Below are 17168 nucleotides of genomic sequence, written 5' to 3' on the forward strand. Positions count from 1 at the left end.
CTATTATCTGGTCAGATTGTGTATTAATGTAATGCTGGCATCAAGAAACAAATTGCAAAACATTCCTTTTCTTCTCTTTGTGAGAAGCTGAGCAGTGTTGATATATTTTACTTCCTTAAACATTTGGAACATTTTCAAAATATGATCCTGGTGTTTTTTCCTTGTGGAACATTATTGTTTGTTGACTTGATTTTTTAAAATAGTGAATTAATTTTGTTTAATATAGACAAGAGTGTAGTTGTTTTATGCTATTTTCTGTCAGTTTGAGTAAGTTGGGTTTTCCACATCATCTGCTGAAATCTCTGTTGTCAGACGTTTGATCCTATGTATTTCACAAAATTCTCTGTTGTAATAATGCATGTAGAGCAGGTCTTTGTTTTGATTCTGACATGGTCTTTGTGTTTTTTAATCTCTTTTCCTTTATCAGTTTTCTTAGTGGCTTATTAACTATATTAATATTTATAAAAACAACTTTTAGCCTTGGTTTCTGTTGTATTTTTTTTCCATTTCATTAGGTTTGTTCTTATCTTTATTATTGTCCTCATCTTGTATTCTTTCCACTTGATATTTCTTTTTTGATTCTTGAGAAAGGTGAGGTGATTGATTTTCAGTGTTTCTGGACTCCTTCCCTGCAGAGATCCTCTCTGTTCCTGTAACCTGCTTTATGTGAGGTAGAGTTCAGAGAATGTTCATTGGCCACTGTGCCTGATTTTTCTTCCTGTGCTCTTATATTGTTAGCTTTTTTGTAGGTTTTTAAAATCTTTATATTAATTTGAAGGATTTATTGTAAAAAATATTTTAGTTAACACTTTATTGGCTTACTTTTGTCATAGGTACCTGTTCTCTAGTGTGATTTTTGCTATTTCATTTTTCTTCCATTGGTTTCATAGTCATATATGGTAATCTGGTTGATAATGATCTTGCATTCAGTAGCCTTGCTTAATTCAGTTATTAATTGTAACACTTTATGTTATGTTAGGCTGTGCTGAGTGCTTCTGGGAGCAGCCAAGTCTCCATGAACTCCCTGTTTACTCTAAAGACTCTGACAACCCACATGTATGCATACTGGATAATATCACACATTTGGGGCTGTGTGCTGGGAAGGCACTGACTCTGTCATTCTGTGAACCCACTGCACAATCTCAAACATTAGCATTAAGGTAAAATGGACTGTTGGGCAACTGCAGAGGACTAATGCACCTATGTTGCACAAATCTGTCTTTTCATATTCAAAGTACTTGTAAGAGTTTCAAGTTCCTCATACTCAGCCACTAACCTCAGAAGAGTTGTTACACAGGCACATGTATACATGTGAATGCACAGATGCACACAGACATTCATATACACATGCAGATGCATGTACACAGATTGGGGTGAGAAAGTCAGATATACGTGGAAGAGCCCCTGCTTTGTAAACTGTCTGGCTGTGTAGAGAGAATGAGTTGAAAAAACACACTGTTTTATCTTGGAAGAGGAGATGCAGGGAAGAGAGCTGGTTATATCCAGGAGGGAGAAAGCCAAGAGCCAGTCTACCCAAGACCGAGGTCTCCACGTGTTCTGCCTGCCTTGGTCTGTTGATCCATCCCAACATTCAGTGAAAAGAAATGGAGGCATAATTTGAAGAATACTCGAAGTGTGTGTGTCTCTGTGTGTATGTGCATATGTCTGTGTATAATATAAGTTTGTATGTCTGGTGTGTGTGTATGTGTGTGTATATGTGTGCATGTTTATATGTGTCTGGTGTGGGTGTATGTGCTGTGTGTCTGTGTGTGGTATGTGTACATACATTTGGCTGTATCTGTGTGTGATGTGTATGTGTATGGTGGGTAGATGTAGTATGTATGTGTGGTGTGTGTGTCTGTGTGGCGTATGAGATGTGTGTGCATAGTATATCTGTGTGTGTGGTATAGGTGTGTGTGTATATGTAGTATCTTCCTGAGTGTATGGTATGTGTGTGTACGTATGTGTGAGGTATGTGTATGTATGGTATGTGTGTGTGAGTGTATGTGGTGCAGTGTATGTATGGTGTCCCCCTGGACCCCAGACACCACCTTGATGGAGTCCCCCTGGGACCCAGGCTCTGACTTTGAGGGCCTGTGTCACCTCCTGGTGGTCCTGCCCCCTGAGGTCTCACCCTCCAGGCTGCCAGTGGGTTTCCTCTCATCTGGAACTAGAAATAACCCACTTCTAAGTAAGGTTTAGCAAATATTTATTCACCCATGCACCCCTTCTTTTCCTTCATATCTAGTGTTCTTTTTGTCTTGGGCCATTTGTGTTTTTACTATATTGATATGAAGCATTTTTAAAGACATGTTAGAGATTAGTCCTTTATTGGTTCATTTATTGTATGTAGTTGTTTCCTAGTCCTGTCTTTGTTTGGGACCATAAAGCTCATGGTCTGATGAGGACAACATCCTCCATGATGCACCGACCAGTCTAAGGAAACCATCCTGACCTCTTGACAGACCTCTGGTGACACATTAACAGCAATTTTTGCTTTCATATCCACTAAATAAAAGATTATAGGTGGAACAGGATGCCCAGGGACATTTATTTTCAGGTAAATTGATCTATTCTTTCCCCCCAGTATTAAACTACAAAATTAAGCCTCAAAGAAAAAGGGTTTTCTTGTACCAAGAGGTGGCTTGAAGAGCAAAAAGGAAGTATCAATTTTTTTTCTGAAAAAAAAAATAAATAAAGGATAACATGTGAAGGACTAAGATCCCCTTTGGTGGTTCAATCTTGCTGTTGCTTTATATGCTAGAGTCTTGTTAATGTCAGTTTGAAAGATGGCAAGTGAAATGTTGATAGGAGGTGGTCCTCCAGCTTGCAAGCTGTTTAAGAGAGCAGCATTTTGAGCCTCAGCATGGTTGGCAGAATTCTGAATAACTATGGTGGTTCACCAGTCAGAGTGGTACTTACAGTGGTCAGGTGAGAGATGGAGGATTACCTGATATCCAACCTGTGGTGGGCCCAGCTAATCCACAGATACACGTGTGGTTATTTCCCAAGTTCTTGAACATGTAACTGGGACAGACATACCTGGCAACTGTCAGAGTCTCCACATTAGTTCTCTGGCCAAAAGGGCAAGGCCATTATAGGAAAGGCTAAGTAGAAAACACTGGAATTTTCTTTCCCTACCAAGCTAGTAAACCAGAAGCAATTCCTGGCAGGGATTGCTGAGTTGAGTGTTACCATCAAAGATGCAGCATAGTGATCCCTACCACATCTCCATTTAACTCACCTCTTTAGCCTGTGCAACAATTGGATGGATCATGGGGAGTTTCTGCAGATTACCATAAACACAATTAGGTGGTGATCCCAATTCCAGGTGCTGTTCCAGAAGTAGCATCTTTCCTGAAGGAAATTAGCACAGTCCCTGGTGTTTGGTGTGCAGCTGTGGACATGCAGAATGTTTTCTTTCCTCCATGTTATTTTAAAAAGTCAAAGCACAACAGTTTGCTTTCACCTGTCAGGGTCAATAATACAAGTTCACAATCTTAATTCAGGGCAGTGCCAGTTATCCTGCTCTCTGCTGACATGCAGTTTCCAAAATGTTGATTAACTTTACATTTCACAAAACATCACACTAGCCCACAAATTAGCTGGCTCAGATCTGATGAGCATTATGTACTTCCATACGACACTTGTGATCTGGACCATGGGTGATATGTCCCATATAAAACCAGGGCCTGCAGCCTCGGTGATGTTTCTGGGGTCTCAATGACCTCCAAGTTGAAAGACCAGTTGCTGCTCCTCCTTGTGTCTATTACCAGAAAAGAATGAAAGCATGGCTCATTGTAGACCTCTTTTCTTTTAAAGGCAGCATTTTTCACAGTTGAGTGTGTTACTATCTGCAGTCTCCTATAATCTGCCAGTTTTGCCTTGTGATGAGAGTGAGAGAAGGCTCTGTTGTAAGCCCAGGCTACAGGGCAAGCTGCTCCCTTACATGGGCTCATGATCTGGTGTTTCCCTGAGGTGTCTGTGGAACATAGGGAGGTTGTATGGCATGGCTGGCAAGCACCAACAGGAGAGTCACAGAGATATCCTCAGGGGCATTGATAGAGACTGAATGCCTAAATGTGGGACATTAAGCCTAAATATTCCAGTACCAACTGGTGCTGTGGGACCCACAAGCCAAGGTTGGGTGTGCACAGCAGTGATCCCTTATGACGGGGGAATGATGAATAAGAGCTGACTTGGACAGACCCAGCATAGACAAATACATTACCTGAGCAAGAGTTTAGGCTCCTCTAGCACCAGCTCCTTCAGCATTGCTGCCTTCCCTTCAGTCATGGTCATGCACTCCTGTGGTATCCTCTATCACCCATTGATGTGGGAAAATAAGCCAAATCTAGCTTACAGACAGATCTGTATTATGTGCTGGTGTCACCTGAACCTAGATGGCTGCTCCATTACAGTCCCCTCAGGGGCAAACCTGAAAGACAATAGTGAAGAAAGAAATCCCCCCAAAAAGCAGAGATTCAAGTGATGTATTAGATTGTCCACTTTTATCTTTGCTGCGAGTGAGGGCCAGAAGCAGGTATCTACATGGATGCATGGGTGGTTGATGCAGGTTTGGCTAGACAGTCAGGGACCTGGACGAGATGGGACTTGGAAGGTTAATGAAGAGGAAGGCTGGGAGAGAGGAATATAGAATGTGCTTTAAGAACAGGCCCAGGCTGTGAAGACGCTGGTGAGGCATGTGAATGTTCACCCACAGGCATGGACTGCAGAGCGGGAGGCTCTTCATAATCAGGTATATAAAGTGATACACTCCGTAAACATCAGTCAGCCTCTGTCTCCGCAGCAACCCTACTTCTTGCTCAATGGGCCCATTGATAAAACATTCACAGTATCAGGGATGGAGGCTATGCAAAGCTCAGCAACATAGTCTTTCCCTTATGAAGGCTGACTTACCTACTCTGTCAACAGCAGAGACGAACACTGCACCTGCTACAAGCCATCATTCCTCAGGAGGACCATTGAGTCAGTCACCTGGTAAAAGATTGATTGCATTAAACCTCTTCCACCACAGAGGGGATGGATACTTGTACCCATTGAGCTAGACATATATTGTGATATAGGTCGGCCTCTCCTTTGCCAGGACCATCAACTTTGGGCTCTTGTAAGTGCTCACCACTGTTACAGTATTTTGCACAGCATTGCTTCTGCTCAAGGAACCCATTTCACAGCAGAAGTACAGTAATGGGCTTAGCCCTTGGCATTAACTGGTCTTACCACCTATTTTATCCTCCAGAAGCAGCTGGCCTAGCTGATAGGAGGAATGACTTGCTGAAGTCTCAGTTCAGGATATAGAAGACAGCAACCTAAAAAGATGGGCTTCTGTCTTCCAGAATTCATCATACGTTTTAAATGAGACTCTTATATAATTGTCTCCTCCCAAAAGACAGAATGCATGGATCTGGAAGTCAAGGGGGTGAAACTGGGAGTGCATCATCTCACTTATTTTGCCTAATAAGCCACTTACGGCCTTTTGCTGCTCTCAGTGAAAATTCTAAACTCAAATTAACTTTGGGATCATGTACTGATCCCAAATTTAATACTGGAAACTGCAACTTTAGATTAACATCTGATTATAAGTTAGAATTTTGCTATATGTTAAAAATTTCCTCTTATTTCATTTTGTAGAAAATAAATATTGTGAAAATCCATAGGCTAAAATGACCTCCTATTTCATTTTATAGAAAATAAATATTGTGAAAAGCCATACATACTTACTAGTATCATCTGTTTTACAAACTGTCTAATGCATCTTTTAAGAAATGGTATGTTTACTGTGCTTTTTTCCTGATGCTCTGATTTCTTCTCTACATTCTCAGACACAGTCATGATTTTATATTTCACTTCTGGACAAATGTGAAATTTGTTCACTTCCAAGAACAAATGTGATGACCTACTTCACCATTACTTAGGATAACAATAATTAAATCTTAGATTTAGAAAGATCTATAAAAGTATGTCTAGCTTCACCACAAAGCTCAGAATTGCTACAGAATTATCCGCAGGGTATAAATCTCCAGCTTCTGCTTGAATAACCCCAGTGCTGGGAAGCTCACTAATGAGAGAGAGCTAACCATGCTGGAGGCTCGTGCTCATGGAGAGCTGGGTCCGGCTCCCTGTAATCCTTACCCATTTGCCCTCATTCTTTCCTCTAGGTTGGGAGTGGGCAAACTCTCTGAGGGCCACATCTGTCTATCTTTTTTTTATAAACAAAGTTTTATTGGCACATACCCAAGCATATTCATTTAGAAACTGTCTATGGTGACTTTTGTACTAAAATACCAGAATTCAGCATATGATACAGAGACTGTTATAGCCAGCAAAGCTGAAATACTTGCTATCTGACCCTTTATAGAAAATGATTGCTGGTCCCTGATATCTAAACTAGAATGTATATACCCGAATGGGCTCTTAAGCCATCCATTGGGGTGCTAGATGAAAACACCAGAAGTTATGTTTAGTTTTATCTCATCCTTTCAAAACCTATGCTTTTGTATGTAGTAAAATGCTATAGAATGTTAGCAATTATTGAAATTATATTAACATATATCATCTATACTATATATTAATAAAGATTATATAGATTATATCACCTTTAATGATTAATTATAATATAATGTATATAATTATATCAATTAATGTTATATATTAATATAGTTACAATAACAGCTAGCATTCTATAGAACTTATTAGATGCTGGGCACTGCTCAAAATGATTTATAAGTATTAAGTATAATTCTCATAACAACTATTAGTGTAATAATAATTCTCATTCTGATTTTATAGATGAGGAAACTAAAGCGCGGTTAGGTTAAAAAACCACCAAGGTCTACAACAAATAAGTGGCTGAACTGGAATTCAAGTCCAGAAAGTATTCTTCAGAATTTGTGTCACAAGCGCTTTCACATACACGAACATATGTATACGTTTTTTCAACAATATGCAAACATGAATGAAAGCTACACTACTCACGCATTACTTACTGTGGGAGCGCACTATTATGGGAGCTTACTATTAATGATGTTTATGGACTACTGCTCTAGATGAAAAGCAAAGCCACTCTTTCTTGCATCTAACATAGATTTGCAGCCAGCTATTAGGTTTCTACTAACTCGTATGGATCTCCTGGCAATTGCAGAACTCCAGTGGCATTTGTTAGTTTCTTGTCATTTAACTTAATTATGCTTAAACCAGGCAAATTATGTGATTAATGTTATTTGTGAGAGCTTACTACTGCTCAGACTACCCTTGCTGGAACCAAAGTCTTTTTTCTATGACCTTCTTAAAGTGATTTTGAAACCTAAATTATGCCTTTGTGTGAAACATGCCTGCATCCTTTGCAATTTGGCTTTCATTTTATCAATTCTAATGAAAGGTGAGAGAAATCTGAATCCAATGGAAATATCTGAAAAGCTCCCTTCAGTTTGCTGAATGGGTGGCTGAGAGAGGGAGTGGGATTCCTGAGTCAGGTTTTGAAAGTAGATCCATGGTGCCTTTGCGCTGTTCCCTGGGTCCTCTGGCATCCCAGGCTCTTTCCAAAGCTGTTGCTGTGTGGACAGGAGGTCTGGGGTAGGATTCAAAAGGGTATAAAGACTGTGTTCACATGGACACAGGGAGGGTAACATCACACACCAGAGCCTGTTGGGGGCAGTGGGGGCTAGGGGAGGGATAGCAGGGGGTGGGGGGATTGGGGAGGGCTAACATTAGGAGGAATACCTAATGTAAATGACAGGGGGATGAATGGAGCAAACCACCATGGCGTGTGTATACCTATGTAACAAACCTGCACATTCTCTACATGTACCCCAGAACTTAAAGTATAATTTTTAAAAATTATTAAGCTTTTATTTATAGTAGGGCCTGCCTCTGAAGTCTGTATTGCACTGAATTAAAAAGAATTATATTTTTGTGACTCAAAAAATAAATAAAATAATGGAAAGAAAAAAAAACTGTGGTCAAAACCAGCTGTGGCCAAGGCCTAAAATGCATACCAGCAGTTCCATACTGAAAAAGTCTTTTGTGGTCTCTTTTGAAGTGTTATTTCCCCAGATAACCCATGCATTTGAATTTCACATCATCCATTACAAAGCTTACATGAATCACTTAAACAGCTTGCAGCAGCCATCTAACAGGGAACTTCTGATTAGGGACAAGAGGAGGGCTTTTCCTTTCCCTTCCAGAAAAATGCATTCAATCTCCTCACTTAGCTCTTGATTTCAGGTCTCTCTAATGAGGAGATATTTCCCTGGTGAAACATGTTTGAAATACATGACTGAGACAGAATATTCACTTTGGTATTATGTCTCAGTCCCTTCCATCTGTGAAACAAATAACAACAATCCCTACTTCAGCCAGGCTTCTGTGAGTGTGAGGATGGTCAGCACTCAGCCAGCAGCACAGTCCCTGGCGTGGGGTAAATGCTGGGTGATAAGCTGGTCCTTGTCATTGTTACATCCCAGTATTCTAATTACTGATGGCGGAGTGAATTCTCCCTGCTATCCAAGTTTTAGTTTGCTGAAATTCATGGTTTAGGCATCTAGCCAGTGGTGTTTTTGTGTTTCTCAGAGGTTTAATGTGACATTAGGAAGAGAAGGTGTTGGAAACCCAATCCTGCCAAGGAGGTACAGCTGTGGGTGACATTCTGCATGAGGCTCCCGGACATTAAGGGAAAACATGGAAAGTCATGGAGCCTGAGGAGCCCAGGGAGCCCTCAAACAGTGGCAAGGGGACAAGACAAGACTTCCCAAAAATCTCTCACTGATAATGGGGCAGGATAGGTAGTCAAGGAAGTGACTGTGTTTTCGGACACAGCAACTGTGGTGACCTAGCTACAATCAACACAATAATGCTCATCATTCGCATTGTAATTGAGCTCATTTAATAGAAGCTGTCTTCAGTAGGGACACCCCCTGTGGAGAGCAGGTGCACTTTGATTTTACCTGTCCTCAGATGCTTTGATCATTATAATTGCAAAAATCATACCCCTGGTTGGAGATTTAAGATGCTAATGAGGTCAGGCATGGTGGCTCAGGCCCGTAATCCCAGCGCTTTGGGAAGATAAGGTGGGGCGGATCACCTGAGGCCAGGAGTTTGAGACCAGCCTGACCAACGTGGTGAAACGCCATTTCTACTAAAAATACAAAATTAGCCAGGCCTGTTGGTACACGCATGTAATCCCAGATACTTGGGAGGCTGAGGCAGGAGAGTTGCTTGAATCTGGGAGGTGGGGTTGCAGTGAGCCGAGATCGCGCCATTACAGTCTAGCATGGGCAACGAGAGCAAAACTCTATCTAAAAAATAAAAATAAATAAAAAGATGCTAATTCCTAATTTTAATGCCATAAAACAGATATACATTTATGGTTCATGATTCTATCTAGTCTAAAGAAAATCTTTCTTACACAAAGAAAAAGTAGTTTCTATTTGTATTCTAAATTTTAAAAAACAATTTTGTCTTTGACTTAAGTTTTTAACCCACACAGGTTATTTTTTATTGTGGTTAGAGTTTGGGACCCAAATTTATTTTTCTGTTATGTACAACATATTCTCTCTAATTGAAAGTCCATTTTTTACCTGACATGTAATTAAAACTCCATCATAAATCAAGTTTCTGGGGGCTGGGCGTGGTGGCTCACACCTGTAATCCCAGCACTTTGGGAGGCCGAGGCGGGTGGATCACGAGGTCAAGAGATCGAGACCATCCTGGTCAACATGGTGAAACCCCGTCTCTACTAAAAATACAAAAAATTAGCTGGGCGTGGTGGTGCGTGCCTGTAATCCCAGCTACTCAGGAGGCTGAGGCAGGAGAATTGTCTGAACCCAGGAGGCAGAGGTTGCGGTGAGCCGAGATCGCGCCATTGCACTCCAGCCTGGGTAACAAAGAGCGAAACTCCGTCTCAAAAAAATAAAAAATAAATAAATAAAAGTTTCTGTATATGTGTGAGTCTGCTTCCAGTCTCTCCAATCTATTTCATTAGTCATTTTGTCGAACTCTGTTTCATACTACACTGTCTGAAATTGTTTTATATCTTTATTAGAAGTCTTGGTAGCTGGCTGACTAATCCTCTTACTTTATTCTTCTTACAAATATCTTCACTATTCTCTGTCCTTTGGTAGTTCATATACATTACTGAATTAACTTTGCATGTCTGCAACAATGTTATAGATTTGAATCTATACATTCATTTAGGAAAAACTGACTCTTTTGCCGTTGATTCTTTCATATCATGAGCATGAGCTCTTCTTTTCTCTAGGTCCTCTTTAATATTGTCCACAGATTTTATAATGTTCTCCGTGAGATTGCACATATTTTTATTAGCTTAATTCCCAAGTAGTGCACATTTTTCGGCAATATTATGCAGTAGGTAAGAGAACAGACTTTGGAAATCCCAGCTCTTCCATTTTCTGACGGTATGACCTTGGAAAAATCACTTAGCATTTTTGTGCCTTGGATTTCTCATCTATAAAAAGGGAATATTTCTATGCCAAACCCCTGGAATTGTTGTGAGGACTAAATGTATTCTAAATTGTTTGCAACACTGCCTGGCACAAATAAATGTAATGTGTTTGCTATTATTATGTTGAGGAGAACATTTTTCATAAAAGATTAATTCATGCCTGAAAAATATATATTTTTTGCATTTATTGGGAAGAATAGTCCATAACTGTACACTCTATCAGCTTTTTAACCATATTGTTCAAATCATCTACATGCTTAAAAATATATTACCTAATTGATCTATCAATTACCATTATGTTAATAGATTTGTCAAACACTACCTCTAATTCTGTCATTTTTCTTTTCTGCAATTTGAGATGATGAGTTGAGATGCATCCAAGTTCAGAAATGTTTATTTCTTCCTGGTCAGTTTAGCTTTAAAAAAAAATTTAGGGAGTCCATCAGGTCTCAGGTCATGGCGGTCCCAGGGCCCGCACCCGGAGCTGGTGCCAGAGCAATTGGTGATCTACCAGGTTGGCTTGATCCCCAGTCCGTATTATGGGGTCCTGGGAAACAAAGACTTGGAAGCATTTAAGACTCTGACATTCCTGGCTGTCATGCTCATTGTTCTGAACTCCACGGGCCGTGTGCACTACACTCTCAACGTGCTGTGTGATGACATTGATAATCCGGACCAGCGCATCAGCCAGGATGTGGAGTGATTCTGCCGGCAGCTCAGCAGCATGGCCAGCAAGCTGATTGTCTCCCCCTTCACCCTTGTCTACTACACTTACCAGTGCTTCCAAAGCACAGGCTGGCTCGGGCCTGTGAGCATCTTCAGGTATTTCATCCTGTGGACTGTGGTGAACAAAACTTTGATGGGGCCCATTGTGACAAAGCTGGTGCATCAGGAGAAGCTGGAGGGAGATTTTAGGTTCAAGCACATGCAGATTCGGGTGAATGTGGAGCCTGCTGCTTTCTACAGAGCTGGGCATGTGGAGCACATGAGGACAGACCGCAGGCTGCAGAGACTCCTTCAGACTGAGAGGGAGTTGATGTCCAAGGAGCTCTGGCTATACATCTGCATCAACACCTTTGACTATCTGGGCAGCATCCTGAGTTACGTTGTCATCGCAATCCCCATTTTCAATGGGGTCTATGGAGAACTGCGTCCCGCAAAGCTTAGCATCCCCGTCAGCAAGAACGCGTTTGTGTGCATCTACCTCACTGGCTGCTTCACTCAGCTCAGCGACCTGTCCACGACGCTCTTGGATGTGGCTGGCTACAGGCATAGGATTGGGCAGCTTTGGGGGATGCTGCTGGACATGTCCCTGAAGTCACAGAACTGTGAGATCCTGGGTGAGAGTGAGTGGGGCTTGGACAAGGCCCCGGGATGTCCAGCAGCAGAGCCAGCAGACACGGCGTTTCTCCTTGAGCGGGTCACCATCTCTGCTCCCTCATCTAACAAACCCCTAATCAAGGATCTGATCCTACAGATCTCCGAGGGACAGTGCCTGCTCATCACAGGCAACACAGGCACTGGCAAGCTCTCCTTCCTCCGGGTTCTGGGCAGCCTCTGGACGAGCACACGGGGCTCAGTGCAGATGCTGACGGTCTTTGGGCCTCATGGGGTGCTATTCCTGCCACAAAAGCCGTTCTTCACTGACAGGACCCTTCGGGAGCAGGTGATATATCCCCTGAAGGAGATTTACCCTGACTCAGGTTCTACTGATGATGAGAGGATCTTGAGGTTCTTGGAATTGGCAGGCCTGTCCAGCTTGGTGGCAAGGACAGAGGGTCTGGACCAGCAAGTGGATTGGAACTGGTATGATGTTCTGTCCCCGGGGGAGATGCAACGGTTCTCCTTTGCCCGACTTTTCTACCTGCAGCCAAAGTACGCAGTGCTTGATGAAGCCACCAGTGCCCTGACAGAGGAGGGGGACAACGAGCTCTATCGCATCGGCCAGCAGTCGGGGATGACGTTCATCAGTGTGGGACATCAACAGAGCCTTGAGAAGTTTCATTCCTTGGTTCTGAAACTCGGTGGAGGAGGAAGATGGGAACTGATGAGAATCAAAGAGGAATGAAGCTCCAGCTTTTGGAAGGAGAGCCACACTCTGGTGGATCGGCAGCCCTCAGAGAGACCAGGAGGACTAACGGGGAAGAATGAGCCCGGATTGGCCACATAGGTCCTGTGTAAAAGCCCTGGCCATAGTGGGCTTAGCCCAAGTCTGGGTCTCTGGGGGGACACTGAGTCTCCCAGGGTTCAGTCTCCCAGGACTCTGCTGCCTCAGCCAGAGCTTCCATATGCTTGAAGTGCTGATTACCTACAAATGATTTCAGATCGTGTTTGCTAAAGAGAAATCTGGAAGTGTGAGATCTGTTAAGAAATGAAAGGTCAGGTTGGAAAGAAATCTCTTGGAGTCAAGACATCTGGAAATCTTGTAATCAGTTAAATTGTGCAGCAATAGATTTTTAACTTTAATCAAAAGACCATTTAAGCTTTTTAATATAAGTTTTTTACAAAGAAAAGCTAAACATTAAAAATAATTGCAGCTTTTTCTCTTCATCATTAAAAAAAAAATGTAGTAACCCTCATTATTTATTGTGATGTTGTTTGTCCAAATATATTTTTTATTTGAAAATATAGCTACACCAGCTTTCTCTATGTATTTTGTGGCATATCTTTTGCCAATCTTTTACTTTCAACTTTTCTGAACTGTTATGTTTAGATGTTTTTCTTATAACTTCTCAAAGCTTCTAATTACAAATATTTCCTGTGCATTTTTGATATAGCTGGGTTATTATTGCTTTACAGGTTGTGGTGGTTCTCGTTCACATTTTCATTTTTGTCATTTTCTATCTTTTGTTTTATTTACACTTATAATTATTTACTTAGAATTATTTATAAATTTGTATTTAATTACATTAATCATATTATGCCTCTTTTGTTTTGCCTTTTCTATGTTTCTTCTTCCCTTTTTTAAAATCTTTTAAGTGAATTGACTATTTTTCTCATTCTGTTGTTTTCTCTATGCTGAATTAGAAGTAATATATACTATTTCTGTATTTCTATTCTTTTAGTGCTTATCTTAGAAATTTTAATTTAACAATTTCATAATTAATTCTTTTACTTTCCTTAAACAATAAAAGGACTCACGAACACTTAAATTGTATCCACTCTCCGGCTGATTCATGAGTTACCTTTATAAGCATTTAAATTTCTTCTGGCTTTATTTTAACTTTTTAAGCCATTATTATAAGTTGCTGTATACATTCCAGATTTAGTTAGATTTTCTTTGCTTTTAATTCCTTTTTAAATCACAGACCTTCCATCTGAGTTTACCTTCTTAATTTGCACACTTTTAAACATTTTTTTTTTATTACTGTAAGTTTGGGGAGACATATGCAGGATGTGCAGGTTTGTTACATAGGTAAACATACGTCATGGTGGCTTGCTATACACTTCAATCCAATACCTAGCTATTAAGCTTAGCATGCATTAGCTATTTTTCCTGATGCTCTCCCTTCTCCCATTCCCTCACTCCCCATGGGCTCCAGTGTGTGTGCTGTTCCCCTCCCTGTGTCCATGTGTTTTCATTGTTCAGTTCCCACTTATAAGTGAGGACACGTGGGGTTTGGTTTTCTGTTCCTGCATTAGTTTGCTAAGGCTAATGGCTTCCAGCTTCTTCCATGTACATCTTTTAAAGTTTCCTTTATTAACAGTCTGCTATTGGCAAAATACTTAGGTTTTTTTTGTTTGTCTGAAAATATCTTAATTTTATTCTTGTTCCAAAAAGATATTTTCCCTGGATATAGAACTCTAGGTTTGCAGATGTTTTGTCTCAGCACAATAAAGATATCTTCCCACTATGTATTTACTGATCCACAATATATATAAATACATAATAAAGAGGGTTATTCCTGTGTCTGTGGATTAGTACTTTCATCAGTTCTGTAATATTCTGTCTTTATCTCCGTATTTCATAACTCCTATCTCCTAGTTTTTATTTCTTTGTCTCTCTGTGTGCATTCTACATAATTCTAATCTATCTTCTAGTTCACTAATTTCCAGTTGAGTAATTTCCCTACTCAGGTATGTCCAATCTGTGGTTAAATACAGCCACTGAATTTTAATATCAATTATTATAGCTTTTATGTTTATAAGTTCTTCTATATGTTAGTTATTTTTACATTAACTCTTTATTTATATTTGCAATTCCTTCTCATATTTCTTCTGTTGTATTAAATCTCTATATGTTTCTAATGGCTTTGCGATTATGCTAATTTTTTTTCTGTTGCTGAATCTCACTCATGATGCGTTGTTTCTTTGTGTGTTTTGTAAAATTTGACTCTAAGCTCATTCTAACTTAATCTCTGTTACCCTTTGAGACCTGGGTTTCTGTAGATAGAAAGTGTATTTGTTTCTGGCAGACTTTGGAGGATATCACCCCCCTAGAAGTCCTTTAAGCTTAATTATCAGCTTGAACTATTTTAGATACAGTTCACAGTCAGGGTAAATTTGAACTGCAAACATCTATGAGGTTTGCATGAGAGCCAATTTGTTATTGGTACATTCTCAAGTGAGACTTTTTTTCTTTTCACTCAGGCCAAAATGATTAATAGGCAATTGTTTCTGTTTGAACATGTCCCCCAAAAAGCATGTGTTGGAAACTTAATCCTTCCAATAGAGCACTGTTAGGAGGTGGACCTAATGAGAGGCTATTGGGCCATGAGGGCTGTGTTCTTACAAATCCATTAATGCTGTTACCATGGGAGTGGGTTTACTATTGCAGCAGTAGATTCACTATGAGATGGTGAGTTTGGTCCCTTTTTTTCTGTCTCTCTTTTGACCTCTCTTTGCCCTTCTACCATTGGATGATGTAGCAAGAAGGTTCTTCACCAGATGCTGGACGCTCCATCTTAGACTTGTCAGCTTTCAGAAGAATGAGGCAAATAAATTTCTTTTAGATTGTATTATAAATCACCCAGCCTTGGTATTCTGTCCAAGCTGTGTAAATGGACTAAGACAGCAATTTTCTTCACAATCCCTTGGGAGGGGCATGGTATGATTCTTGTTCATCAAAGTATAGTCGTTGGGTTCCCGGCTTCATTCTTGTGGTCTCCGATTAGACTCTACACCTTGGACTTTGTGGTCTGTCCTTCATGACTTATGAAACTGTCAACATTGAGGCTTAGGTTCACTTAAATAAGTAAATACATTCAAGGTTAAAATCTACTTCCTTAATTGCCAAAACAAGAAAGCAACCAAGAATTCCCTCAGGAGATGAATAGATAAATGCACCAGGGTACCTCTAGACAATGGAATATCATTTAGTGCTGAAAGAAAGAAGCTGTCAAGCCATGAAAAAACATGGAACAAGCATAAATCACATCACTAAGTGAAAGAAGCTGGTCTAGAAAGACTACATACTGTATGATTCCAACTACATGAAAATACAAAATTATGAAGAAAAAATGATCACTGGGTTTCAGAGGTTATTGTGGCAGAAAGGATGAAAAACTGGGGTACAGAGGATTTTTAGGGTAGTAAAACTACTCTGTGTGATACTATAATGGTAGATGCCATTATATATTTGTAAAAAAACCACAGAATTTACACCAAGAGTGAACCCTCATGTCACCTATGGACTTTGAGAGAAATGATGTGTTAATGCAGTTTCACCAACCATAACAAATACACTACTCTGGTAGGGGATGTTGATAATAGAAGAGGCTATGCATGTCTGAAGGAAGGATGGAAATTCTCTGTACTTTCTGCTAAGTTTTTCTGTGAACTTTAATCTGCCTCCCCAAAATAACATCTATTGAAATGTAAAACAAACAAACAAACAAACAAAAACACCATCCTTTTTTATTTTTCTTCTTCTAATTCTTGCCTTCATTCATTTTGTCCTCTTAATATTTACTGTTATTTTGTCCTCTTGTTAGTGTGTTTAACAAAAATAGTCTATAAGCATCATTAGTTGTTTTCAGCAGACATGTTTTTCAGAGTACCTAGCACCACATACTGACAAATAGGAAACTTCCATTTTTTTTGAGTCATACTCCTTGAATCTTTCTTTCCTGGGTATCAGTATTGTTTTCCATAAGAAGATTATTAAGCCGTCTTTCATATGGGTCCTAGCAGGCCCTTTTACTTGTCTTCCAGACATGTCCTAATGTAACTGGATACTAGGCTGAACATATTATAGGGCCTTGAGCTGGGATTGTCCCTGTCTTCCATTAAAACACTATAAGCTCAAGTATGATATGTGCTGAGATAGAGATGCAGAGATCTCAGTGTAGTCAGAGGGTGGAAGAGAAGAGCACTTCTGGGTGATAAAAAGTGGCTGTGGTAAACATGAGGTTTGAAATGTGTGCATTTATGTGGCAAATGGGCAATGAGTACTTCTTACTTGCAAAATTCTATAATCAACTCTTAGATACAAAGCTGAATATATTTTCTCTCCTCTTTGGAAGTTCATGTTTCATTAAATCTTGAATCACAGGTAGCATTTTAATTAGGATAGTAAATGAAGTGGCATACATTTTTTGTGAGGAGGGAGAGGAATTTCTACAACACAGCTGGGGAATAGTTCCTACTTCAATTTAGCCAGGACGTCAGATGCGTGGGTGAAATAGTAGGAGAGTTGGGGGAAATTGTGGGGATTGCTCCAGCATAGAGATCCCTAAGTGTCTCCGCC

At 40.2% G+C, this 17168-nt stretch overlaps 1 protein-coding gene across 1 annotated transcript; it reads left to right on the forward strand.

The window, feature by feature from the left end:
* The first annotated feature begins 11189 nt into the window (after positions 1-11189).
* Positions 11190-12563, forward strand: LOC105729313 (lysosomal cobalamin transporter ABCD4-like). Its single transcript, XM_064362889.1, has one exon. The coding sequence runs from the start codon at positions 11205-11207 to the stop codon at positions 12546-12548; it is 1344 nt and encodes a 447-aa protein (XP_064218959.1). The 5' UTR covers positions 11190-11204; the 3' UTR covers positions 12549-12563.
* Positions 12564-17168: the final 4605 nt, after the last annotated feature.

This window comes from Aotus nancymaae, unplaced genomic scaffold, assembly GCF_030222135.1.
Source record: "Aotus nancymaae isolate 86718 unplaced genomic scaffold, 86718_ANA_hifiasm-v0.15.2.pri h1tg000049l, whole genome shotgun sequence".
Classification (NCBI taxonomy): Eukaryota; Metazoa; Chordata; class Mammalia; order Primates; family Aotidae; genus Aotus; species Aotus nancymaae.

Bases quoted from the DNA above. Each gene is read 5' to 3' on its own strand.
- LOC105729313 (XM_064362889.1), top strand. From the start codon at position 11,205: ATGGCCAGCAAGCTGATTGTCTCCCCCTTCACCCTTGTCTACTACACT.